The sequence below is a fragment of the Marmota marmota genome, unplaced genomic scaffold, assembly GCF_001458135.2.
Source record: "Marmota marmota marmota unplaced genomic scaffold, marMar, whole genome shotgun sequence".
Lineage (NCBI taxonomy): Eukaryota > Metazoa > Chordata > Mammalia > Rodentia > Sciuridae > Marmota > Marmota marmota.
The window spans coordinates 52,597,198-52,625,001 of NW_026000229.1; the positions used below are offsets into that span (position 1 = coordinate 52,597,198).

At 34.7% G+C, this 27,804-nt stretch overlaps 1 protein-coding gene across 3 annotated transcripts; it reads left to right on the top strand.

Annotated features, from left to right (window-relative positions):
- The first annotated feature begins 988 nt into the window (after positions 1-988).
- On the top strand, positions 989-27,703 carry Actr10 (actin related protein 10). Of its 3 annotated transcripts, none has more exons than XM_048793788.1 (13): positions 989-1,129; positions 2,792-2,864; positions 6,093-6,175; positions 7,231-7,339; positions 9,341-9,448; positions 12,124-12,191; positions 12,459-12,538; positions 17,578-17,613; positions 19,517-19,596; positions 19,678-19,751; positions 24,159-24,240; positions 25,749-25,950; positions 27,333-27,703. In XM_048793788.1, the coding sequence occupies exons 2-13, from the start codon at positions 2,856-2,858 to the stop codon at positions 27,512-27,514; spliced, it is 1,113 nt and encodes a 370-aa protein (XP_048649745.1). In that variant the 5' UTR covers positions 989-1,129; positions 2,792-2,855; the 3' UTR covers positions 27,515-27,703. The 3 variants fall into 3 exon arrangements, with proteins under 3 accessions (XP_048649745.1, XP_015336412.1, XP_048649744.1); XM_015480926.2 differs by lacking the exon at positions 989-1,129 and adding an exon at positions 1,136-1,292; XM_048793787.1 differs by lacking the exons at positions 989-1,129; positions 12,124-12,191 and adding an exon at positions 1,136-1,292 and having other exon boundaries at positions 9,341-9,477.
- Positions 27,704-27,804: the final 101 nt, after the last annotated feature.

The window sequence follows — 27,804 nt, forward strand, 5'->3', positions numbered from 1 at the left end:
GATAAACTGAGGGAAAACAGGTCAGACACAGGGCAGCAGTCTACTACACTAACTTTAGTCAACAGTCAGGAGAATAGGATCTATCTGAATCCAGTATGACCTCATCTTAACTTGGGCATTTTATGGGCAAACACCCTAATGCAAAGGTCACATTTTGGGGTTCTCCAGGGAAAAGAATTTTGGGAACACCTTTCAACACAGTACACTAGCTAAATGTTTTTCTCCACAGATCTACCCTTGAATCTCTCTCCTCATAGTTCACTCTCTCCTTTCACAATCTCCTTCACCACCACAGTCAGTCAGAGCCAATATTTGCAGGAAATATTTTTTTTTCCCTGCAGAAAGCTGTTAAACATGTCAACAGTCCACTGTCAATATAGATTTCCTATTACATTCTAGCACAAAGAGATTTGGCATCTTCCCTAAGTTTGCACAGCTCCTCGATTTTAGGATAAACAGCAGCCTTTGGTTCAGTTCCCCCCCCCCACCACACACACACTAAATCATCTTCACTGCCATAGACTCATAGATGCTGCTTTAGCTGCTCTTTGGGACTAAAGTAAAAAACTTTCAGCCAAATAACTACCAAATACAGCCTTGTCAGTACATATCATTCTTTAAAGCATTTGTAAAAGCTTTACAATCAGAAAGTCTTAGGGCCCGTTCCTGGCTCTGCCGGGGCGGGGGGGGGGACACACAAAAAATTAATCTCTCCGAGCTTCGGTTTCTACACATAACAGAACACCTATTCTAGATATTTTATTGCAATGATTAAATGATACGCTAAGCTCAGAAGCTCAGGAACCCAAGCTGCAAGACCTCAAGATAAACGCTTTAGATCTCAGGCCACCTCTGCAAGAGGGCCTCTCAGAGGCGCACGCGCCGCGTGAGGGCCCCGGGCCGGGAGGACCCGGAGGGCCGCTCCGCCCCGCTCCACTGGGGCGCCTAGAGCGCCTGATCGCCTCAGATCCCGTGCCCGCGCACCCAGATCCGCGACCCGCGGTTCCTCCTCCCAAGTGCCGCAGACAGGAGTACCTAGAGGATTTGGGCTTGACGCGGAGTGAGGCACAGCCTGAGACAGCCCCGGCTGGCGCGCCGCGGCCACGCGAGGTCCCCGCTGCCGCCCGCGGTAGAGCCCCAGCCCCAGCCCCTCCCGGAGAGTCGAGGCCTGTGGATCGCACAGTCCGCGCAGTCCTCTGGGTCTGCGTGACGAACATGCCTCTCTACGAGGGCCTAGGCAGCGGCGGCGAGAAAACGGCTGTCGTGATCGACCTAGGAGAGGCCTTCACTAAGTGAGTGGCCATGGCGCCCGCTGTGGCCCCCAGGGGGTTCAGTTGGCTTGAGTATCGGCCCAGCCTGGGTTCTCATTGTGGGCTCCCAGGGCAGTTTCCGGTCTCCCTGTGCTTTTTCTCGGCACCGCCCCCCCCCCTCCCAAGTGATGGCTTTTGTTTACACCTTGGAGGATGCAAATCCTGATGAGCAAGTGGGGCTGGGAGGAAGGGAGACTCAGGGAGCTTTGAGAGGATTGTCCTCGCTGCCTCTGTGGTCATCATCTCAAACCCAAGGGACCTTTTGAGGTTCTGTATAGGGGATGACAGCGATGACCTGGACCCCGCTTACCCTGAGTTCGTTTGATCAGGAAGGCTGCAACCAGTTGTAACGCTTGATAATGATTCCCACTGTAAAATTTTATTGAATGGATCTTCCGTTAGTCCTGGAAATTATTTAAGATAGTGATATTGCTCCCCAATTTAGGGAATTTAGTTAAGGACACTGTCCTTTGTTGGGTTCTCTATACTCTTAAATTAGATTTTTGCATTTAAAAAAAAAAACAATTTGAAAACATTAGTATGTGCCTTTGGATGGCTGAGAAATCTTTGAAAGCCAGATGGCATTCACAAATTCACAATTCTTAAAACATTTGCATACAGCTTCCAGGGATTGGCAGACCATCTTTGTGGTTTTTGCACCCTAGCTTAAGAGTATATGTACTTGAAGTCCTTATATGTCTTTGAGCACTATCTAACATGTAGTAAGTATTAAATAACTTTTTTAGTTAAGTGGTTAAAAGATACTGAAAAATTGAACCTCAAGAGCTACAAAATTGAATTAAACATAATCCTTGGTTCATACATTCTGTGTTGTTCTGTAAAATATTTTCTTATTTATCTCAATAGGGCTGTGGCTGTGGCCCAGCAGTAGCGCATTTGTTTGGCATGTGTGAGGCACTGGGTTCGATTCTCAGCACCGCATATAAATAAATAAAAGATCAACAACTGAAAAAATATATTTTCAAAAAACTTAACATAATAGATATCTTGAAATTACTGCTCAAAGGTTATTTTGACTGTACATTAAAGAAATAAGCAAAAAGCTATTACACAGGATAGTGTTGCACAATAACTAAATCACCATTAAGTGATGCATTTATAACGGGTATCAATGAAGTCACATAATATAATGCAGATCTAGGATTGTAGAAATTTCTTGTCTCAAATTCAGCTGTAATTAAAAATTGGGGAAAAAATAAATGCTGACCAAAAAGGATACACTGGTTTATTTCAGCATCAAAAACTTGAGATGATTTGATTTTTTTCCTTTAATGTACAAATTACTAATAGATGATACTAAACTCTTAGGGTTTGACAGGACCTGGGTAGTGTCCCTTTGAATGCATCAAAGGTATTTCCAGATATTTTTATAGGCATAGTTTTGAAACAAATACACAAAAACTTAAACAAATATTGAAAAAGTTATAAGTGCAATGTTTTAATTTTTCTTATATTTTCAGGTGTGGATTTGCTGGAGAAACTGGTCCAAGATGTATAATTCCTAGTGTGATAAAAAGAGCTGGCATGCCTAAGGTATTTTTTTTTTTTAACAAATAAGCAAAATAAATTCTGTAATATAAAATATTTTAAAATATGACTTCAGATAAGATTGATTAAAATAGTGCTAAATGTATGATATGATCTACCCAAGAGAAATGATATGATCTACCTTCCCAAGAGCAATTTTTTTTTTTTTAAGTCAACTTTGTGGTCTAATTTTGTATACCATAAATTTGTCACATATGATCATCATTACAACCTAATCTTAGAATATTTTTATCACCCCAGTAAGTTTCCTAATACCTACTTATAGTTGATTCCTATGTCCACCTCCTGCTGATGTGCTGTTTCTATAGATTTGCCTTTTTGCACATTTTATGTAAGTGGAATCATATCAAGAAAAAAGTTTTTAACCTTAGTATAATGATTTTTATGCTCTGTAGCATAATATAATCTACTGAACAATTTTATTCTTACCTTATTCAAAGTCTTCATTTCCTTATCTATCTAAAATTCTAAAACCAGAAGAATTTTGAGAAGCCAGTTTTTTTTATTGTTCTTGTTGTTTTTTTTTTTTTTTTTTTTTTTTTTTTTTTTTTTTTTTTTTTGGTTCTTTTTGGTACTAGGATCCAAACCAGGGGCACTTAACCACTGAGCAATATTCCCAGCTCTTTTTTATATTTTATTTAGAGACATGGTCTTGCTGAGCTGCTAAGTGCCTCTCTAATCTGCTGAGGCTGGCTTTAAACTCCAGATCTTCCTGCCTCAGCCTCCCAAATTGCTGGGATTACAGGTGTGTGCAACCATGCCTAGCAACAAAAAGTTTTACTAAATATTAAATAAGTCTTGCTGAAGCTAATTTGGCAAATTAGACATTGAATAGAGTAATTTTTGTCTACCATAAAATTCACTGGTTAGAAAACAAGATATAGGTGATTCTGCTGTTACAACACTATAATCCTGAAAAACCTGTGGTACTTTTTTGGGGGGGGTACTGGGGATTGAGCCACATCCCCAGCCCTTTTTTTTATATATTTTTTTTTATGTAGAGACTGTTCTCACTAAGTTGCTTAGGGCCTTGCTATGTTGCTGAGGCTAACATGGGATCCTCCTGCCTCAGCCTCCTGAGCTGAGACCTTGCCCTGGGACCTTGCCCTGCTGTTGTAGAGTTTCAAAAAACAAAACAAGTTTATAGAGAACATAAAGTTGGAGTAGACTAAACAAAACCTGTGTAACTTTGTGAACAATGAACTAGCAAAGACAATAGTTAATAATTCATGAAAATTCGAATAGCTTTGACTGGTGCTGGAGGCTATCTGAAGAGATATTAAAGATAAAATAAAACTGTGAATTGAAATATTGGCCATTGGGTCCTGAGATAATGCAGGTGGAAGCAAGCTCTTAACCAGTGTGGCTGTTGTTAAATTGGGACCATGAGATACAGCCCAGTAACTTTAAGGATCCATTCTGTGGAGGGATCCTTAGTATATGGGATCACTTAAAACTTTTCTTGGATAGATGTAAAATGATCAGTACCTGTGTGACCACTGGGTTGATGACTTTTTCTTAATGAAGGTTATAACTCTGCTATCATAATTTTAGTTTTTCCCTAATATGAACTAAGAAGACCTTGATAGTATAGATATTATCCCCTTAGTGATCACATAGGAGCATATTCAGTTTTATAAAATCAGATGTTGTAGAGTATATCAATTTATATTGGTCCTGGAATGTATCATACATCTTTTACTTGATTATGGAATCATTTTCTTGATTTCAAAGTTTCTGCAAATGCTTTGACAAGCCAGAAATATAGTAGCTGTTTGTGGTGTGATGTTCAAAATGTGATTGAAGTTCCCATCTATTCATTTTTCATGTCATTGTGTGTTATAATAATTGGCATTACTATGTTACTAGGTAGATTCCTGATGGAACTTAGAACCTTTACATCTTCACTGACATTTTTCTTAGTGCTTTGAGCTTTTATTATTTTGAAAAGGTAAATATATATGAAGATTATCTATTTTGGGTTATACTTGGTTTAGAACATTTTTTAAATGTTCTAAAATCAAGAAGTGAAAAAAAAAATTGAAAAATTAAAAAAAAAAAAAAAAGAAGTGAGGGTTGGGGTTGTAGCTCAGTGGTAGATCACTTGCCTAGCAAGCATGAGGCACTGGGTTGGATCCCCAGCACCACATAAAAAATAAATAAATAAAAATAAAGATATTGTGTTCATCTACAACTTAAAAAAAACAAAAATAAAAAACATCAAGAAGTGAGCCATGCTGAAGACCTTTCCTTTTAAAAGAGTAGGTGAAGACAGGTCTGTCAATGATACATTGGAGTACTTAGAGCTTTCTGAGGATCTTGAGTGAAGCCTTGTATTACACTCATGATTTGATAGTGCTTACATATTTAGCATTAATGTTCTTGTTTTTAAGATTTTGATGGAGGCAGTACTGGGGAGTGAATCCTAGGGCACTCTACCATTGAACTATATCCCAGCCCTTTTTATATTTTATTTATTTATTTTTAAAATTTTTATTAGTTATTGATGGACCTTTATTCATTTATTTATTTATATGTGGTGCTGATAATTGAACCCATTGCCTCACACATGCTAGGCAAGTGATCTACCACTGAGCCACAACCCCAGCCCCTTTCTTCTATATTTTATTTTGAGACAGGATCTTGCTAAATTGCCTCGATTTTGATGCTCCTGCCTCAGCCTCTCAAATCACTGATATTATAGGCATGCACCATTGTGCCCAGCTTTTACCACGTTTATAAATAAATTACTATTTTTCTTGTCCCTTGGAGTTTATAGACTAGCAGAAAGGTAGACATTTTACAGGTGTGGTAATGTAAAAGGGATGATTTCAGTGCTTTGGAAGTGACTAGGGACTGAACCAAATATAGATTATTTGAGGAGTCCTTTAATGCTTTTTAATCAATATTGATTTTTATTATCAGTCATGCTAACATGGTAAGTCACATAGGCAAAAAAAATGTGTATGAGCATAGCTCTTAACTTACAGATATATACTTCTATTACTACAAACAAAAAATTTCTTTTTTTTTTTTGCGGATATTGCCAGTTCTTATGGATTCCTAATTTAAGAAATTAATCTATTTTTTTTAATTTTTAATCTATTCCCAATACACATTGCTCTTTATTTATTCTGAGAAAATATATCAGTAAAATAAATGAGCACATTTTAATTTGAGATTATTAATATAAGTCATTTTAATTTTTTATAGCCGATCAAAGTTGTTCAGTATAATATAAATACTGAAGAATTATATTCCTACCTAAAGGAATTCATCCACATATTGTATTTCAGGTAAGATGGAATTCTGTTTGTTTGGGTTTGTTTGTTTCTTAGCTTTTGCAATTAGATGTTTTCTTAATGCCAGTCATAGTAATTGTATTGGTTGTATACATCTGATGCGAAAAAGTTTTTTGGCTTTCGTTGTCATTTTTATTTGCTTATTTTCAACCTTTTCAAAAATATATTAAAAAAATATATATATTTTAAGTATAATGGAGGGCTGTGGATGTAGCTCAATGGTAAAGTATCTGCCTGTCCTGCACAAGGCTCTGGGTTTGATCCCCAGCACCCCCCCTTCACAAACACATACACCAAAATAAATAAATAGATAGATAGATGTGTATGTCTATTAGAAGACTAGAAAACAAAACAAGCATAACAGTGAAAATAAATCAAATGCCCATTAATAAAGGAGATGACATGTAAATTATTATACATCCATACAGAAAGACATGTAGCCAATAAAAAGGAGTTCTGGGGACTTGAGGATATACCTCAGTGGTAGAGTACTTGCCTAGCAGGCACAAGGCCCTGGATCTTTAATCTATGTCTAGTGATACAGAAATGTGGCTTAGGTATATTGATAAGTGCAAAGGACAAATTGAAGAACATCTGTGGAATGAGTATTTCTGTTCAGATACGTGTACACATCCACAAGAGTGAAAAAAGTATATAGACTACTGTTAGGGGTAGTTTCTGGGCAATAGAAGTATAAGGTTTTTGAACTTTACAAGTTAATCTCTGTAACATTTTGAAGTTTTGTGAACATCTATTACTTTTATAACCCCAGAAAAGAAAATATCTTTTTAATGACTAAAGCTAGTAGTCACAGTGGGCTGTGGTTTTAGTTTTCTGAGATAAATGAGTTTCTGAGATTCTGGCATGGTGCATGGCACATAGTAGGAGCTCAGAAACATAACCTTTCTGGGGTGATAAAATGGAGATATCGTTTTGTCATAAAGCTAGGGTAGAGCAGTTTCTCTATTTTTAAATTATTTTTAAATAACTATTTTAAAATAAGTACCAACTTTTTATTTACTTTTAAAAACAAAACTATCTCTTTTCAGGCATTTGTTGGTGAATCCCAGAGATCGTCGAGTTGTAATTATTGAGTCGGTATTATGTCCTTCTCACTTCAGAGAGACCCTCACTCGTGTTCTTTTCAAGTATTTTGAGGTAACTATTTTTAAGTCAAATGATTGAGCTGCTTTTAAACTGGAGAAGAAAGCTGATAGTATAGCTATGTGGTATAGCACTTGCTTATCATGTGCAAGTCCCTGGTTCAGTCCCTAGTACCACACATACACATTCACAAAGTAGACAAGTAATAAAAGTCATACATATTAATATTAGGGAATCTCCCCACCCTCATCCCTGCCTTTTTTGTTTTTTTGATAAACACTCAAAATTTAAACTAAAGAGTCAGCATTTTATTTCTTTCATTGTGTGTATTACACAATATATTTGGGGAATCAGATGACAGAAGCCTCTTCACATTGGCTTTCTTTCTTTTTATGGTTATTTCATGCTTAACTAACATTTTATCTAACCTTCAGATAGTATATTTCTTATTAGTGTTTCTGGTATTTATTTTAATGTAGTTTGGGAGGATTTTTTTTTTTTTTTTCAGAATTAAAAGGTTTATTATGGAATTTATGTTTTCTTTCTTTTGGATCTTTCTAGTTTTTGTTATGCTGATTGCTCTGAATTCTTCAATTTTTTTAAATTTTATTTTAAGTTTTAAATTCCTTTTAAGTGGAATATTAAAGTACTGTGTCTTTTAGACTAAGTGGGCAGTCCCAGGAATGAGACCTCTCTTGATATTAGTAATATTACTTGAAGTTTTTATTTTATAGGAGTCAAGATTATTTTAAGAATAATTATAAGATTATTACATTTTAAAGTATGCAGAATCTTTCAAGATTGTTTTAAGACTGAGAATATATTATAAGATTATTACATTTTAAAATATGCCAGAATCTTTACTACTTAATTTATTTAAAATCTCTTCCTTGAAATTTAGGGTTCTTTTCAGCAAGGGAAAGTGGATGATTATATAAAATGTTACAGTATGTAAGAAATTAACGTGTTGTTTCATGCATTTTACTGAACTTGGAATATATCTAATACTAAAAATCAGTATCTGTGTGGTAAGGGCAGTTAATATTTCCTAAGTTATGTTTTGGTAAGATAGGTACAAAGAACAGATTGCATAGCCTCCTGTTCTTATTGATATCATAAAGTTGGGAATTTCACATTCTGTCAGAATAACACAAAACAAAACAATAAGAATTTATATCTGCTCCTATGTGAATAAAGAAGGTTCTCTGTATCTATGCTTTTAAGAGATTTAGTTGTGTTTGATAACTATCCTTATGTATATGACTAGAATACTTGCTATATCTACTTAGCTAAGGGAAATATAGCTATTTTTTTGGCTATTTGATTATGATGGACCAAATATCTAGTGTTTGGGGTGTCACTAGATTGTCAACTTCTCAATGGAGAAAATGTCACACAATTAAGATTTTTGTAGTTTTGTTCTTCAATTTAATTTTAACTGCTAGATTATAGTGTTTTAAAAATATAATTCATATTACAAACTTCACAAATAAATTAAAAATTCTTTTCTGTGTTTTCCTCTGGATGGTAAAGGCATTTGTTTCCTTTTTTTTTTTTTTTTCCTTTATTTATTTATTGGTACTAGGGATTGAACCCAGGAGTGCTTAACCACTGAGCTACATCCCAGCCCTTTTTACTTTTTATTTAGGGACAGGGTCTGACTTAGTTGCTTAGGGCCTTGCTAAGTTGCTGAGGCTGGCTTTGAATTTGCAGTCCTCTTGCCTCATCAGCCTCATCACTTTATTTTTTTTAAATCGTCTTTGAACTTATGTTTCCAGATCTCTTTTATCCCATTTTGTTTTCCCACTTCTAAGGAAATAGAACAAGTATTAATAAAAATGTTTTAGAATTATCATTTTGTAATGAAACAACTTCAGTGGTTTTTATTTATGACAGTATTAAATTCATTCAAATCAAGAAACTAGTTTTTAGCTAAATGTTATAAAATGGTTGGATACCATAATAAAAATAAATACTATGTTCCTGTGATGTTTTTTCAAATGTATTTTAATATCTTCAAAAACTGCCACTCATCCTAGTTTTGTTGTTTTCTAGGTTCCATCTGTCTTGCTTGCTCCAAGTCATCTAATGGCACTTCTGACACTTGGAATTAACTCTGCCATGGTCCTAGATTGTGGATACAGGGAAAGCCTGGTGTTACCTGTATCTTTTTTTGTCAACCAGCCAATTATGTAATTTTTACTATGCTTTAACTGAAATAAGTGGTTTATTACAAATGATTTTTTTTTTTTTTTTTTTTTTTTTTGGTACTGGGATTGAGCCCAGGGGTGCTTAATCACTGAGCCACATCCCTAGCCCTTTTTTATAATTTATTTAGAGACGGGGTTTTGCTGAGTTGCTTAGGGCCTCGCTAAGTTGCTTAGGCTGGCTTTGAACTTGTGATCCTCCTGCCTTAGCCTCCCAAGTCACTGGGATTACAGACATGCTCCACTGTGCCTGGCTATTTTTTATTGTATTGAACTATTTTGGGTTATTATATACAAGTATTATTACCATGTAGTAAAAGTTTGCAGGATTTTAAGATTTAAATTTACTTTTTTGTAGAAAGTTTAATTATAGTTGGGTTCTAGTATATAGTCCAAGAGTAGACTTGATGAATATTCTATTCAGTTTTCAAAAGAAACAGCTATTTATTTTTCTTTATTATTTATTTTTTAGTTTTAGGTGGACACAATATCCTTATTCCATTCCCACGCAGTGCTGAGAATCAAACCCAGTGACCCACGCATGCCAGGCAAGCGCGCTACCACCTGAGCCACATTCCCAGCCCCAGAAACAGCTATTTATAATGTGTTGAAGAAGTTGACTAGGATAGTTAAATTCTAAGGAAAAAATCATACAACTAGTCATTAGAGAAAGTGAAATGATAAAGTATAATTTAAAAGAAATCTTAAAATGGTATGGCAGCATGAATTCAGCCTTCAAATAGCTGAAAGGTTCACTTTTAGAAAAATGAATACATTTTTTTTCTTTTATGTATGGGGGCTTTCATGCAGACAGAATACCATAGGATTTATGAGCCTAGATTTTGGAATCAAATACACAATAAGTGCAAATCTCAGCTATGCTTTTTTTTTTTAAAAAAAATTGTTCTTTAGTTGTAGATGGACACAATATCTTTATTTTGTTTATTTATTTTATGTGGTGCTGAGGGTCAAACCCTGTGCTCACATGTGCAAGGGAAGTGCTCCACCATGGAGCCACACCCCAGCCCCCTCAGCTATGCTGCTTACTCTAGGTGTGATGTTGGTCAAGTCGTGTAAATTCTTCTGGCCTCTGTTTCCACATCTGTAAAAATAGCAATGATAATATTTCTATCTCATGAAAGAATTACATGGGTTGAGTGAGTTAATGTGTGTGAAGTATTAAGCACAGGACCTGACACATAATAGCTTGCTCAATTAAGTGTTAGAGTTCTTATGTCATTCACTAAGGAAGAACTTACTAATAATTCAAGTTGTCCCCAGATGGAATTATTATATAAACTGCTGCATTCTTTTTTTTTTTTTTTTTTGGTACTGAGAATTGAACTCAGGGGCACTCAACCACTGAGTCACATCCCCAGCCCTATTTTGTATTTTATTTAGAGACAGGGTCTCACTGAGATGCCTAGCACCTCACCTTTGTTGAGGCTGGCTTTGAACTCAAAATCCTCCTGTCTCAGCCTCCCAGGAAGCTGGGATTACAGGCATGAGCCACTGCCCAGCTGCATTTTTTTTTTATTATGAACATTTAAGCAGAGTTATCCATAAGTATTGTTAGAATATCAAGGGGACGTTGCTTCATTGAAAAAAAGGTAGCTGAAGTACATGCATGTAAGACTCTTGCAGTTTTAAGGTATCCATGTATATTTATTGGAAGAAATATTTGTGGGGAGGAAATAAAGAATTTTGTACTCCAAGGAACTAAATTAGTAGCTTTTTAAATATAAAGTACTTTGTTTTAATTCTCAAAACAACTCTACAACATGAGTATTATCTTTACATAAATGAAAAATTAAAAGTTGAGAAAGGTAGTTGTGACTAAGAGTCATATGTTTGTGTCTAAAACCAGTACTTTTACCAGTATACTTTTTCCCCTTTTTTAGAATATCAGTCAAGCTCTCTCCTATAGAAATATAATATGGGCCAAATATGTAATTAAAAGTTTTCTAAGAACCATTATTTAAAAAAAAAAATCACAAGCAAAAGAAATAAAATTAATAGTATATTTTATCTAAACACTATATTAAGAAATTATTCCAGGGCTTAGGTTGTAGCTCAGTGGTAGTGCACTTGTCTGGCATGTGTGAGGTTCGATCCTCAGCACCACATAAAAACAAATAAATAAAGGTATTGTGTCCATCTACAATTAAAAAAATATTTTTTAAAAAGAAACTATTCCAATATATACAGTAAAAATCTTTAATGATATATTTTATTTTTTTCTTTTTTTATTAAAAAGTCTTCGAGCCGGGCATGGTAGCGCACACCTATAATCCCACCATCTTGGAAGGCTGAGGCAGGAGGATCACAAGTTTGAGGCCAGCCTCAGTAACTTTAACAATGCCTTAAGCAACCTTATTAAAATCTTAAGGATCCTCCTGCCTCATTCTAAGTTGCTGGGGTTTTTCATGTATATGCCACTGTGCCCAGCTTATTTTTAAAATGTTTTCTTTGGTGAAGAATATGAAAAAGGATATTTCTGTAACTTTTAAAAATAAGAAATAAGAGCCTGTCACCTAAGTAGATTTAGAACAGTACTCCAGAAGTTGAGAAAAATATCAAGAAAACCACATTATAGCTTCTAAAATAGTAATGTCCTTGACTGCCGTATAGATATATGAAGGAATCCCAGTACTAAATTGTTGGGGAGCACTACCCCTTGGAGGAAAAGCTCTTCACAGGTAAATCTCTTGGAATTTAGCAGGTTCTCTTCACATTTGCTTGTTACAAAAGCAGATACTAATCTGTTTATTGATGAATGTCAGTAGAGGGCTTATTAATTTCATTCATTCCATTCTCTCTTAACTTTGAATGTATTCATCTTTTAAGGATAAAAGCATCATATTTTATTATTTAAAGCATCATAATCTGTTATATAGTAAAAGTGTTGAGTGAGAAAAGGATATTAGTTGCAATATTTTAATTTCTGTGACTTTTTCAAATTTCAGGGAATTGGAAACTCAACTGTTGGAACAATGTACTGTTGACACGGGTGCTGCTAAAGAACAGAGTCTTCCCTCTGTGATGGGTAATTTCACTTTGAGCTGTTTAAGACTAATTTATACTCTTTTCATTTCTTTAACTTATATTTTAGAATTTGCCCCTTGGCATAGTTACTCTGATTTCCTCCAACACTCTGATGACCTTTCCCCAATTATAAGGTCTTCACTGAATTCCTTTTTTTTTTTTTTCCCTGGGTACTGGGGATTTAACTCAGGGGCACTGAACCCCTGAGCCCCATCCTCAGCCCAATTTTGTATTTTATTTAGAGACAGGGTCTCACTGAATTGCTTAGCACCTTGCCATTGCTGAGGCTGGCTGTGAACTCTGGATCCTCTTGCCTCAGCCTCCTGAGTTGCTGTGATTACAGGTGTGTGCCACTGCACCTGGCTCTTCATTAAATTCTTAATGACCAAAACCATTTCTGTTAGTCATTGTTTCTACAGCTTTTAACATCGTGGATCATCGTATACTCTTGAAAATCTCCTTTTCCTCAGCTTTCAGGTTTTTCTTTTGTGGTGTCTATTATTTCTGAATGTTCCTTCTTGGTACCCTCTGCTTTTGCTTTCTCCACTGACTTCTCTAAGGGTCAGTTTTTTGTTCCTACTTTCTTCTGCTTTTATTTACTTATTTATTTATATGATACCAGGGATTGAACCAAGGATGCTTACCCACTGAGCTACATCCCCAGCCCTTTTATTATTTTTTTATTTTGAAACCTGGTCTTGCTAAGTAGTGTAGAGCCTCACTAAATTGCTGAGGCTGGCTTTAAACTTAAAATCCAATTGTCTCAGACTCCCTGTGCAAGTGGGATTATAGGCATGCACCACCACACCCAGCTGCTTCTACTTACTTTTTAGTATCAGGGATTGAACTCAAGGGTACTTGACCACTGAGCCACATCCCCAGTCCTATTTTGTATTTTATTTACAGATAGGGTCTCACTCACTTGCTTAACACCTCGCTTTTGCTGAGACTGGCTTTGAACTCTTCATCCTTCTGCCTTAGCCACTGGAATTACCGGTTTGTGCCACCATGCCTCGCTTTCTACTTACTTAAAAGGTGATCTCATCCAATTCCATTACTTCAGTATACCTGTATGGTATTGAGTCTCAGATATGTCACTGAGCCTGATCCTTCTTCTGAACTTGATATTCATATTTCCAGCTGACTATCAGACACAAACTATGTGTGTCACCTGGGACCCCAAACCTAAGACTTCCTGTGTATTTCAGTTAGTGATTCTTAGATGAGAATAACAACATCTTTCTTATCTCCCATTTTAGAAAACTGGGAGTTAGTAAATCTTTTCAGTTCTTCCAAAGAAATCTCTTTCAAAATTCATCTTTTCCCTCCATTTTCCACACCACTTAACATATGAAAACAAAGGTATTATTTTAATCTAATTCCTTTTATTATAGCAGCCTATTCTCTGAACTGATTGTCTATTTCACACTGTTGTCAAGAGTGACTTTCCACAAAAATCTGATTAAATTGCTCTTTTGCTTCAGAATTGTTGTTAGCTCCTATTAATTAAAATCCAAATAATGTTTCATATACAGGTTTCTTTCTAGTCTGATCTGATTCTCCCTCTTACCCTAACTAGTTTATTATAGTCCTTCAAGCACCATGAGTACTTCTTGCATAATCCTATGCCTTCATTTGTTCCATTTATCTACCTGGGATGTTTTTCTTTGCCTAGTTGAGTGTTTAATCCTACAGCATAACTCATCTGGAATGTTACCTCCATTGTGAAGCCATCCTGATCTTCCCCAAACAGAATAATTTGCCCCTTCGTTAATCTCAGAAATATTTTTAAAAATAATTTTTGTGGGGTTGGGAGGGTGTCACTGGGAATTGAACTCAGGGGCACTCAATCACTGAGCCATATCCCCAGCTCTGTTTTGTAGTTTATTTAGAGACAGGGTCTCACTGAGTTCCTTAGGACCTCGATTTTGCTGAGGCTGGCTTTGAACCCTCAATCCTCCTGCCTCCTGAGCTGCTGGATTACAGGCATGCACCACTGTGCCCAGCATTTGGATATCCTTTCTTTAGTTAACCTTTTTCAATTGATTCTAATCTTCCTATCCCAAACTTCCCCAAATCAAATCTATGATAATTCATCATGCAATCTTACTAAAGTTAAGGAATTAAAACATATTGCTGTTTGCTAAATCACCCACATAGCAGGATCAGAAATGGAAATAAATTTAAAATTTCTCTTTTTTAAGATCCTTAGCAAAGATAAGGTATAGGTGTTAGATATAATTGAGTATTCTCAGTTGAATTTTCAACAGCATCTTTCATTTAGTATTTAGAATTTATTTCATCTCAACTTGGTGATATATGCCTATAATCCCAGCAACTCAGCAGCTGAGGCAGAAGGGTTACAGTTGGATGCCAGTCCAGGCAACTTAACAAGAGCCTGTCTCAAAAAAATAAGAAGGACGGAGGTGTAGCTCAGGGGTAGAACACCTGTGGGTCCAGTCCCTCCTGGGAAGCCAGCAGGTGGCAGACAGATTAAGTATCCTCTTCCCAAAGCAGCATCTGACTTTAGCTAAATTAAACCATCTATTTGCAAACCTACTTTTTATTTTTCATTTTGAGACAGGGTCTCTCTAAGTTGCTTAGGACCTTGCTATTGCTGAGCCTGGTCTTTAATTTGCAGTCCTCCTCTCTCTGCTTCCCAAATCACTGGGATTACAGGTGTGTGCCACTGCACTGGCTTTTAGCACTCGACCACTGAGCCATGTTCCCAGCCCTATTTTTTTAATTTTATTTACAGACAGGGTCTCACTGAGTTGCTCAGCGCCTCGCCTTTGCTGAGGCTGGATTTGAACTTGCGATCCTTCTGCCTCAGCTTCCTGAACCGCTGGGATTATAGGCATGCAACACTGCACCCGGCTTAACACTTATTCTTAAATTGCAGGTTTTTATAATCCAGTTACATTTCTCTCATCTATTTTTCCAGCCAAGTTTAAATGTTTTGGAATATCTTTATCCTTTTATGAGCTAGATTTTAACTCTTAAAGATAGAAATCTTCAAACTGTTTTGATCATACACTGACCTCCCAGGTTTTAAAAAACTTTGAACGTGTACCCTCAGTATATATGTGTATTTACAAACTATACACACACACACACACACACTTTTATTGCTATATTCTGAGCGCAAAAAAGTCAGAAAGGATTAGATGATGTATAATCCTAAGGACATAGTTATTAATAGTAAACATTTTTCCCTTTCAAAACTAGTATGCTTTTATTTAAAATTAAGGTTTAACATCTCAAAGTTGTGGTTTTCTTGTTTTTTTGTTTGTTTGTTTTTGTTTTTTGCTACCAGGGATTGAACCCAGGGTCATTCAACCACTGAGGCACATCTCCAGTCCTTTTTTTCTCTCTCTCTCTTTTTTTTTTTTTTTTTAAATTGCTGAGGCTGGCTTTGAACTTTTTTTTTTTTTTTAAAGAAATTTTTTTTTTAATATTTATTTTTAGTTTTCGGCGGACACAACATCTTTGTATGTGGTGCTGAGGATCGAACCCGGGCCGCACGCATGCCAGGCGAGCGCGCTACCGCTTGAGCTACATCCCCAGCCCATGGCTTTGAACTTTTAATCCTTCTGCCTCAGCCTCCTGAGCCACTGGTATTACAGGCATGCGCCATGGCACTCAGCTCCATCCAAAGTTGTGATTTTTTAATGTCATTTAATTAATTAATTTATTTGAAGTACTGGGAACTGAACCCAGAGGCATACTCTGCCACTGAGCTACATCCTCATCTATTTTTACTGATTTTTTATTTTGATAACAGTCTTGCTGGCCTTGAACTTGTGATCTTCCTGCCTTATCCTCCCCAGTAACTGGATTACAAGTGTGTGCCACCATATTCTCATAATTTAATTGATTTTAATGCTTGATTTGACTAGCCATCAGAATTGACAGGTATAGAAGACAAGATACATAGATCTAGGTCAGAGAATAACATCATTATGTTTAAGAAATCATGATCCATTTTTGCAGCCACAGATCTCTAGCTTCATTGATGTCAACAATTTGTTCTTATAAATCAATCAAAATATTTTTACATATTTAAGAATGAATTAAATATCTTAGTTTAGAAGACTGAAATTTTGGTTAGAAAATTCTGTTTCTAACTCAGAAAACAAAATTGTTGGTGACAACACCATATAACATTGGTTAACATAACATAACATCCATTTTCAAAGGCTCTGTATGTTGCTTAGAATTCTTTGAAATTGGTGCTTTCTCACTTTTTAAAAAAAATATTACCTTTATCTTGAAGGAAATTAAAAGACTATGTGATCCTTTTTGAAAATATGTATTGAATACCAAGTGGGGTGACTCATGCCTGTAATCTCAATGATTCTGGAGACTGAGGGAGGAGGATCACAAGTTTGAGACTGGCCTCAGCAATATAGAGAGATTAGCAACTTAGTGAGACCCTATCTCAAAATAAAAAGGGCTGGGGATGTACCTCAGTGATAAGGCACCCCTGGGTTCAATTTCCAGTACCCACACCCCCAAAAAAGATACACACAAACACACACACACGCACACACACATACCAAATACACATACACACACACATTGATGGATTAGCATATTACTAATAGTTACTTATTATCAAAGAAAAGATAAGGAAACTTGGAACATTTTGTAAAAGAAAAAAAATTCGTCCTTAAGTCTTAGGTTTCTTCTAAGTACAACTAGTAAACAGCTTCATGGTTAAAGATTTTCTTGGTCAGTCCTATTTAATCCCAGTTACCCTACTTTATTTTAATGGTTTCATTTTTATAAAATTTACAAGTGTCTGACTTTTTGTAGCACTTTTTCACACCTGACTTCAATTTCTATGCCTTCTCTTGACTTTGATGAAATTTATTCTCCAAAAGCAAAATTAATTTTTCTATTAGGGTTGTTAAAAAATTGTAGTAGTAATACCTTTTTAAGTTTTGCTGAGCTAAAAAATGGAAATGTGAATGCAGTTTATTAGGCTTATAAATTATTAGTAAAGTTCTATAATTCTAAATGAAATTTTTGTTTTAGGTTCAGTTCCAGAAGGTATCTTAGAGGACATTAAAGGTAAACTAAGTTCCTGTTTTTATCCTTTTCATTCTTTTTAGTTGTAGATGGACACAATATTTATTTATTTGTTTGTTTGTTTGTTTGTTTGTTTATTTTGTGGTTCTGAGGATTGAAACCACATGTGCGAGGAAAGTGCTCTACTACTGAGCCCCAGCCTCAGCCCCTCCTTTCAATCTTTAGTGTTAGTTTGGATGGTATGTTTTTAAATACTTACATAGAAAATAAAGTCATAATGTAAAATCCTAAAATATTTAGTGGATAGGTTACAGAATAATATAAATAAAAGTTCAGATTTTCTTAAGACCCATGGGAGCTCTTTCATTATTCACGATATGTTATTGAAGCAGCTTCTCAATTATATATGGAGTATATAGGGTTACCAGGAAACTATTAGCTTATACAGTATAAAATAACAGTTGTTTAAGAAAACCACTAATTCAGTGTCATCTGATATTTCTTTTATTACTTGAGTTTTTCTTTGTACATGTTTAATAAGGTTAGTCATTTTTACTGACTATTCAGAAATTCTAGAATTAGAACCAAAGTATATTGGATTCACTTTAATAAGATGTATTACTTCTACTTTGCTAGAATAGATTTTTATGATAATATTCAAATTGGGTTTCTAGTATTTTTATTCACTACAAAGAAAAGCATTTAAAATACAATTTATGTTCTTCAGTACTTGGAGTATCATGTAAAATTAATACTCTGAAATTCTTATAGAAAATTAGATAATAATGGATTTTAGAGTTAAAGGGATTTGAAGATAATTTAGTATAGTCAGTTTCCTGAAACATTAGATAATTTGTTCTTTGTCACCCAAGTAGGTAAAATGAGCATCAGGTCTATAAATAGATCTTGTTCTTGCTCTTCATTATATTGCTTTTTTATATAGTATACTTACCTAAAATTTTTTTTCATTGTTACAAAATTTTAGTCATTTGTAATCAAGCCTATTGCAACATTCAACAAGAAAATGAATTTATCTCAAGTAAAATAATGCCTTTCCTTCCTATTTTTCAGTCTTATTCTCCATGATATAACAGTTGTTGACCATGTGAATTGTTTCTTTTATATGACCTCTAACTTATAAAAACTTGTTTAACTATCCTGTAAGGAAAGCATCCAATTGGTAGAAGTTTAAAAGATAGATATTCAGTATTGGTGAGATTCTAGAAAAGTGAATATATATATATAATATTTAATTCTAATAAATAAACTTTTGGGGAAGCAATCTGTCATGTTAAAATGTTTTAAATGTTCACTTCATTTAAAAGGGGAATATTGAAAGATGTTTGATAACTTCATAATAAGGAATATCAGGTAGCAATTAGAAAGAAGGAGCTAGATAAGTAAATTTGGAAAGATGTTGATAATGTTAAGGAAAAACTATGGTGTTGAATAATATGTACAAAAGGATCCCATTTCTATTAAAGATAAGTATACAACATACTCATAATTCAATAAAATTCTTTTCATAATACATGTCGTTTGCAAGTAATTCAGCCAAGTCATCATGTTTCCTGTGTTTAACTTCAATTCTGTTTCTACTTTTAAATTTTTGTTCTCAGAAGGAAATAATTGTGCCAAAAAATTCTGCAACTGTTCTGAGCAAACAAGATTTTTTAATAAAGGTTCAGAAAGAACAGGGTGGTGGAGTAAAAATATGGTTTAAAAAAAATTGTTAGATTGGAAAAGCTACATTTCAGGATACTAAAATATGTTTTAGTATCCTGAAATGTATAAAGGTTTTCCTCAAAGGTGGTTTTCTTTTTTCAGTATGGCTTTACTTTACATGAACACTTGACTAGAATTGTTAAGATAACTGCTGTGTAATTTTACTCTGTTCAGTTAATCACAAGCCATTAACAGTCTTTTTTCCTCCTTTCTTTTTAAGTGCGCACTTGCTTTGTAAGTGACCTGAAGCGTGGACTAAAAATCCAAGCTGCAAAATTTAATATTGATGGGAATAGTGAGGTAGGTTAAAAAGTAAATATACCTTATTTTTTCATAGGTTACAACATGTATAGACTTACACTTATGATATCTTTATTTCAGCGTCCCTCACCGCCCCCAAGTGTTGACTATCCATTAGATGGAGAGAAGATTTTACATGTCCTTGGATCGATCAGGTTAGATCTTAATTTTTATGAGCACAATAATAAGCAAAATAAATTCTTGGCTTTTAAAAAAAACTTGTATTTTTATAAGCCCTTATTATAGTATTGCCAGTTTGACAATAGAGATTTTTTTTGTTGCCTGTTTTTCTTCTACAGTACTAGAAATTAAATCTAGGAGTGCTCTATCACTGAGATATGTCCCCAGCCATTTTTATTTTTTTGTTGTTAATTTTGATAGGGGGTATCTCACAAGGTTGCTGAGACTGGCCTCAAACTTTCAATCCTCCTGCCTCAGACTCCCAAGTCTCTGGGATTAAAGGTGTGCAAAACAATGCTTGGCCAGTTGAGTTTTTTCATTAAGCTTCATAATTCATCATTAATTATATTCAGGTTTTTAAAACTTTAAAAAAGTATATTTTCCTGTTATCAGAATAATTCAGAATTAGTTTTAGTAACAAAACTAGCAATTCTTTGAGGCGTAACAAGAAGTTTGATACCAAATATTTGATAAAAAACAGGTAGTGGACCTGATGGCATTGAGTACCATTATATTGCTTCAGGGATAATATGTCTTTTAAGTCCAAACCTAGACTCCATAGGTTGAATCCCATGACTCTTTTTTCCTTTTCTAGACCATACTCCAACAATTGGCCTCAGCTCTTTTGCATTATTAATTTATTTAGAAATTGGCTGGATCATCTTATAAAGCGTAAAAATATGCTACAATATCTTTCTTAAAAAATTAAAAAAAGAAAAGGTTTGATGCTTTAAAATAGAGGCTTATAAACTTTTGTATAAAGGACCAAAAAATACATGTATGGCTTTGTGGTTCATATGGTCAGTCTCCTTGCAGCTACTTGGCTCTACAGTTGGGGCACAGAATCAGCCATAGACATGCTAAATACTAATGAATTTAGCATGGCTGTGTTCAAGTAAAAATTTATTTGCAGAAATAGGTTCAGGGCTAAATTTTACTCACAGGCCATGATCACCTGACTCTCACTTTAAAACATTGTTTTGGTAGACAGAATGCCTTATTCCAAACATAATCAATTATCAGGATTAATTAGTAGTTCACCTTTTATTATTTATTTGAATTAATATGTAACACTATGCAATAAAGGAACATTTTTAAAAGTCACATGCTAAACATTATATTTTAACAAAATTCATAAGTGTTTTTTTAAATACTTATTTTCTAGTTGTAGTTGGACTCAATACCTTTATTTTATTTATTTCTATGTGGTGCTGAGGATCGAATCCAGGGCCTCGAATGTGCTAGGCGAGCTCTCTACTGCTGAGCCACAACCCCAGCCCATAAGTGTGTTTTTATTTTCACTTTTAATCTTTTATTATTTTGGTGGTATTGAGGTTTAAACCTGAGTTATAGCATATGCTAAACACACACAGTACCACTGAGCCATATCTCAAATCCCCATAAATGTGTACTTATTTGAAAAACTGCTGGGTTTGGCAGTGTACTCCTATAATCCCAGTAGCTTGGCAGGCTGAGGCAGGAGGATCCTGGGTTCAAAGCCAGTCTCAGCAACTTAGCAAGGCCCTAAGCAACTCGGCAAGACTCTGTCTCTAAATAAAATATAAAAAAAGGGCTGGGGATGTGACTCAGTGTTTAAGCTCCCCTGGGTTCAATCTCTGGTACCAAAAACAGAAAACCTTTGAGGATGTCTGCTTATAGAGTTCTGAGTTAAGTTTACATAAGCCAGTAGTTCATAGTTTATGATTTCCAGTTGTCAGTTGGTGGTCTTAAAGTATATCAAGAGCTTAAGGTGCTGTGAATCAGTCTTGGTACATAATCCTTCTAGTTATTTTCTTCTTGACTTTTACAGTTGTCTCACCTGTATTAAAAAACTTTCTTAAATTTTTGTCTTTCTAAAGCAATCAACATATCTTTCATAGAACAACTTTTTTTCTATCCTAATATTCATTGGTTAAGTAATAATTATTAAGTTATACAATTTGAATATCAAATCAAGTGATAAAAGATTTGGAAACAGGAAACCCACTCTTCATAGCATGCATCTCAACTGGTGGAAGCAGAAGTTTGCACACACAACAGCAAGGGGCTGACTTGCCAAAAATGTTTAGCATACTGCTGGCCTCAATTTACTTGAATGATGAAAGGGAAAGAGTTTAGCAAGTGGGTTGAATCTCACTAAGAGAATTTTGTGTTTTGAAAAGATTTTAGAGCTTTAAAATGTGTATCCTGATTTTATAAAAATAGAACTTAATACACATTTACAATTGGTTTTATATTGCATTGGTTAGGATTTGATTTGGCCACAAATTATAAAAACATGAAGATAGTGGCTTCAGATGTTCCATCTGTCATCTCTGGGATATAGCCCGATCCTTAAGTCTAGGATAGTTGGCCATATAGTTACCATGTCTATGTTTCAAGCAAATAGGCCTAAGAAGAAAAAGTGTTTTCTCTCCTTTGAAGAAAATGTTTTTGAAATTCCATATATCATCACTTTTCTCAATCTTATTTTCTCGTATTTGATTATATGTAGCTATGTGTTTTAACTGGTGGGGTTCTATAGCCAGACATAAATGTTACATACCTAGAATCCCAGTAACTCAGGTGTCTGAGACAGGAGGTTCTCAAGTTAGAAACCAACCTGGGAAACTGAGCAAGATCCTGTTTAAAAATAAAGAATAGTAGTTCAGCCATAGAGTACCCCTGGATTCAATCCCTATTATCTACCCCCCAACACACAAAGGAGGTCATATTTTTAAATTTTTCAAGTAATATTGATTAGTTACTAAAAATAATAGAGGATTCCTGAGAACCCTTCCAGTTTTTTTCATGGTTATATCTTAAATAACTATAGTATAATATCAAAACTAGCAAACTGTATTTCTGTTGGGGATGTTAAACCCCAGTGGTGTTTTTTATCGCTACAATTCCAGGTCTTTTCATTTTTTATTTGGGGGCGAGGTTTTGCTAAGTTGCTGAGGCTGGCCTTGAACTTTAGATCTTCCTGCCTCAGCCTCCCAAGTTGCTGGGATTACAGGTGCACACCACTGCACCTGGCCTATAAGTGGAATCTGAAGAACATCAAATATCTAGAAAAAGGATAGAACAGTAACCACCAATGTGACAAGGGGAAGAAAGTGGAGAGAAAGGGGCTAAAGGACACAAATTTATAGTTTTGCAGGATGAAAAAATCTAGAGATACGGTGTTCACTTAAGGATTATAGTAAACAATATTGCATTATATACTGAAAACTTGCTAAGAGTAAATTTTAGCTGTTCTTACCACAAATAAAAAGGTAACTATGGACAGGAATACATAGGTTAATTTGCTTGACTGTTTTAATAATTTCATTATATATGTTTATATCAAAACATCATTTTTTTTACCTTAAATATATACAATAAAAAATAGAAATATTTCATCAACTTGAAGATCTTTTTCATGCTGCCCCAAAATAGTTCTTTTAATTTGATAAAAGGGGAATGGATATTTTATTAGGCAACTAGCAATCTTTGTCGTGTTTAATTTTTAAAAACAGCCAGGCAGGAGGTGGGGTTGTAGCTCAGTGGTAGAGTACTTGCCTAGCAAGTGTGAGGCTCTGGGATCGATTCTCAGCACCACATATAAGTAAACAAATAAAGATCCATCATACTTAAAAAATAAAAAACAGCCAGGCATCACCGTGCACACCTGTAATCCCAGCAACTCAGAAGGTTGAGGCAGGAGGATAACAAGTTTGAGGACAGCCGCAGCAATTTAGCAAGACTCTGTCTCAAAATAAAAAATGAAAAGGGCTGGTAATATAGTTCAGTGACAAAGCACACCTGGTTCAATTCCGAGTACCAAAAAAGGAAAGAAGGAAGGAAGGCGTGTTGAGGGGCTTTTAGTTATTTTTAAATCCCTTGTATCATTGACTTATATACTTATTGAATCTTACTAACTTTTACAGAATACTGTTTCTCTTCTGTTATTGGATTTTGGGAGGTGTAATTAGGTACAAAATATATGTTAATCTATACATAGTAATAGTGATAGCTAATACTTAGGGAATACCTGTGTGCCAAAACTTGCTCTACTAACTCATTGAATCAACCCTGTGAGGCAGGTACTTTTATTCTCCTCATTTATAAATGAGACCATCTTGTATTTAAAAAAAATTTTTTTTTTTTTTTAATATTTATTTTTTAGTTTTTCAGCAGACACAACATCTTTGTTTGTATGTGGTGCTGAGGATCGAACCCGGGCCGCACGCATGCCAGGCGAGCGCGCTACCGCTTGAGCCACATCCCCAGCCCCTTTTTTTAAATTATTCTGCATTAACATAGTACTTATACATAAAAATTACTGTCAATACAGCTAATGGTTTATTCTCTGTCATATTATATAATATCAACCAAACCCTGTCTTTTTGTAATTTCAGAGATTCAGTTGTGGAAATTCTCTTTGAACAAGATAATGAAGAGAAATCAGTTGCCACGTTAATATTGGATTCTCTTCTGCAGGTATTTTGTTAAAAGTTTCTATTTTGACAGTCCTTCAAGGAAATTTTTTAAATGTTATTTTCTCTATGTCCTTGTCATGTATTATTTTTGAGAAGAAGAAAAACAGTGAATTTTTTGTTTGTTTTTATATCCCTTATCTCACTAGCAATTGTGCTTGTCAAATTTTACTAGCTTTTATAGAGTACTACTGTTCCCCCCTTTTTTCTTTTTCTTTGTAAACTCAGGATTGAACCTAAGGCCTGGCAAAAGCTAGGCATGCACTTTACCACTGAGCTGTATCCCCCACCCTTTTTTTGAGCCTTTTATTTTGAAACAGGGTCTTGCTTAAGTTATCAGGGTTGGCTTTGAGATTGAGATCCTCCTGCCTCAGCCTCCCAAGTAGTGGGGATTACAGCATGCCTTTTTTAGGAATCCTTTTTTACTGTTCCTTTTCCAGTGGTTTACATTTTTTTGCTTTTTAAAACTTTTCTGTTGAATGTTTTAGTTAATGAGCTTTAGTTTGACACTGAGATAGGTAGGTTATCTATATTTCAAACCCAAGAATAATTACTGCCCTGAACATATGTATGTTTTTCAAAGCAGGGATACAGTTTTTACTTTATACCTTGTGTGGTTTGTGGTTCCTTCAAACTCAGGTTTGTATAATTTTGAATTTTAAATTCCACATGGCAAAGCCCAGCACAGTGGTCCGTGTCTGTAGTCACAGCTACTCCACAGCATGGCAGGAGGATCACTTCCCTAGGAGTTCAAGGCAAGCCTGGCCAATGTAGCAAGACTCCATCTCAAAACAAATGAATTCCATAAGGCAAATGATACTATATCCCTTTTGTTTAATGACTATCTAAAATAATATCATCTTGTATGACCATATCATTCCTTATTAGAACTGTTGTGAAGATAATTTTTAAGTGTTATGTTATCTTTCTACTCAAAAACTGGCCCTGGGTATAATACTCTGAAGATAACACTATAGAAAAATTAAACTTCCACATATTTTCCTAACTTCAAAAGAAAAGTTACTTTTTACGCTCTTGGCCCAACTTAGTCATTCTACTTTGTAAATGAGAACCTATCCAAATACCAGTGGCAAATACCACATTGCTGTAGTCCCAGAAACTGAGGCTGAGATGGGAGGATTGCAAATTGGAGGCAACTTTTAAAACTTGTCTTAAAATTTAAAAAAAAAAAAAAAAAAAGGCTGGGCATGAAGCTCAGAGGCAGAGCACCTTTGGGTTCAATCCCCAATACCAAAAACAAAACCAAACAAAAAATACATATTTACTGCCATATGCCCGGTGGATTTAAAAGTTCTAAGTGCATATAATATGGTAGGATTATGGTGGTTGTATTTGATACATAAAAAAAAACCTTGCAGGTGCCTTTATTGTAATATAAATGATGAAGTATTTAATCTATACTACATACTTCTATGTATTTGCTTTAATCAAGCAGTACTTTCCCAAGTAAGGATAAATTCCTTTCTTTCTTTTCTTTTTTTTAAATAACAGTGCCCAATAGACACCAGGAAGCAACTAGCAGAAAATTTGGTAGTCATAGGGGGCACATCTATGTTGCCAGGATTTCTCCACAGATTGCTTGCAGAAATAAGATATTTGGTAGAAAAACCAAAATATCAAAAAGCACTTGGCACCAAGACATTCCGAATTCACACTCCACCTGCAAAGGCTAATTGCGTAGCCTGGTTGGGAGGTAAGAATTTTGTTTTTAATAAAGGGGATTCAGGGGAAGGGATAAGGGAAGACAGTGGAATGAGTCTGACCTAACTTTTATGTGTACATATATGAGCATACCACAGTGAATCTCACCTCATGTATACCCACAAGAAACTAACTTTAAAAAAAAAATAAATAGCAAAAAGGTCAGTAGAGAGAAGAGAACAGAGGGAGGAGGAAAGGGAAAGGGGAGGTATTGGGGTCTGAATTAGAACAGTTATATTCCATGCCTTTATAAGTATGTCAAAATGAATTCCAATGTTATATATAACTAAAAAAAAAAAAAAGAAAAAGAAAAAAATAAGTTAGATTTAAAAACATTATGTAATAATTTGTTTCTGAGCAGCATGAATATAAAATGATTATATTAAATAAATCAGTGTTCAAAATTGCCTGCTTAATAAAAATAATGATTCAGTTTTCTCTGAACAGTGACTATTCTTTATATTAATCTTCAAAATAACAAGAAAAATATACCTATTTTTCTTGTTATTTGCATTGTGATTTTAAGTAAGTTTTTCTATTCAATTAAAGTTATCTCTCAGAGTAATGATAGTTATAAATTTATTCTAATGATGCTCCATTGCTCAAAGCAGTCCTTCCAGAGCTAAAGAGCCACAAATGAAAATTGACCCCTTTATGTTTGATTATACTCAGAACATTCTCTGAATGATCCTTTCACTGAAATAAGCAAATTGCCTACTAAGTAACTACTTTGAAGAGAAACACAATTGTGAATCTATATAATTGTATACATTCTGACATGTGTTTTATTATGCACTTAGAGCTAGTTAGGTATCAGGATTATATTATACATTCAGAGAGAAAAATAAATTATTAAGATTTTTAAATGAACATAGTATTTCTTGTAGAATTTGGTGAATAATGTAATTTTGATCTAGGACAAATGAATTTAATGGATTTAATAACTAAATTACTTTTATAAAAACTGACTCGTGTTTTTATAAGGTCTTCAGTATAAAATCTTGGGACTTTAAAATGATGCCTATTGAGTTTTACCTGCCATTTTATTGAATTATGGCAAGAGGACACTAAGAAAATTGTCTTAATGAGTGTATTTACACAAAGCTGAAAATACCTTTTATCTCACTTTCTTCCAGACATAGTAACACTTGTTATCATACTCAGTATCATCTGCTGAAAGCTATTTAGTTACTTTCAAAACAGAAATTAGGGCTTACCCTATTATTTAGAATACAGCATAACTGGTATTAAAGAGTGTGAATATGCACTGCTGAATTTTACCAGTCCACTTTTTTCATATAGTAGATATATGGGTATTCAAAGGTCTCTGGTAAAACATTTTAATTTAACTGTAAAATTATTTTTACCACACAGGGGCTATTTTTGGAGCATTGCAAGATATACTTGGGAGCCGTTCAGTTTCAAAGGAATATTATAATCAGACGGGCCGTATCCCTGATTGGTGTTCTCTCAATAACCCACCTTTGGAAATGATGTTTGATGTTGGGAAAGCTCAGCCACCTTTGATGAAGAGAGCATTTTCCACTGAGAAATAAAAGTTTGATTAAAATTCAACTTTTCTTCATTTCAAATGTCTAATCAATTATAAGCAAATTGTACAAAGTATGTGGGATTCTTTATTATAGATGACTTTAGTGGAAATGAAAGCATTACTGTATATACTCTCTTAATTTTTAATTAGTTTGACTTTGTTTCTGTTGTGTAGTAATAAAATGGTAGCTATTGCTGTTGTCTTTCTATCAGTGAAATGTAGGTAAGCACTTTAATTTTGGAAGTTCATTACACAACACAGTCCAGTTTTCAAAAAGAATAATAGCATTCTTCC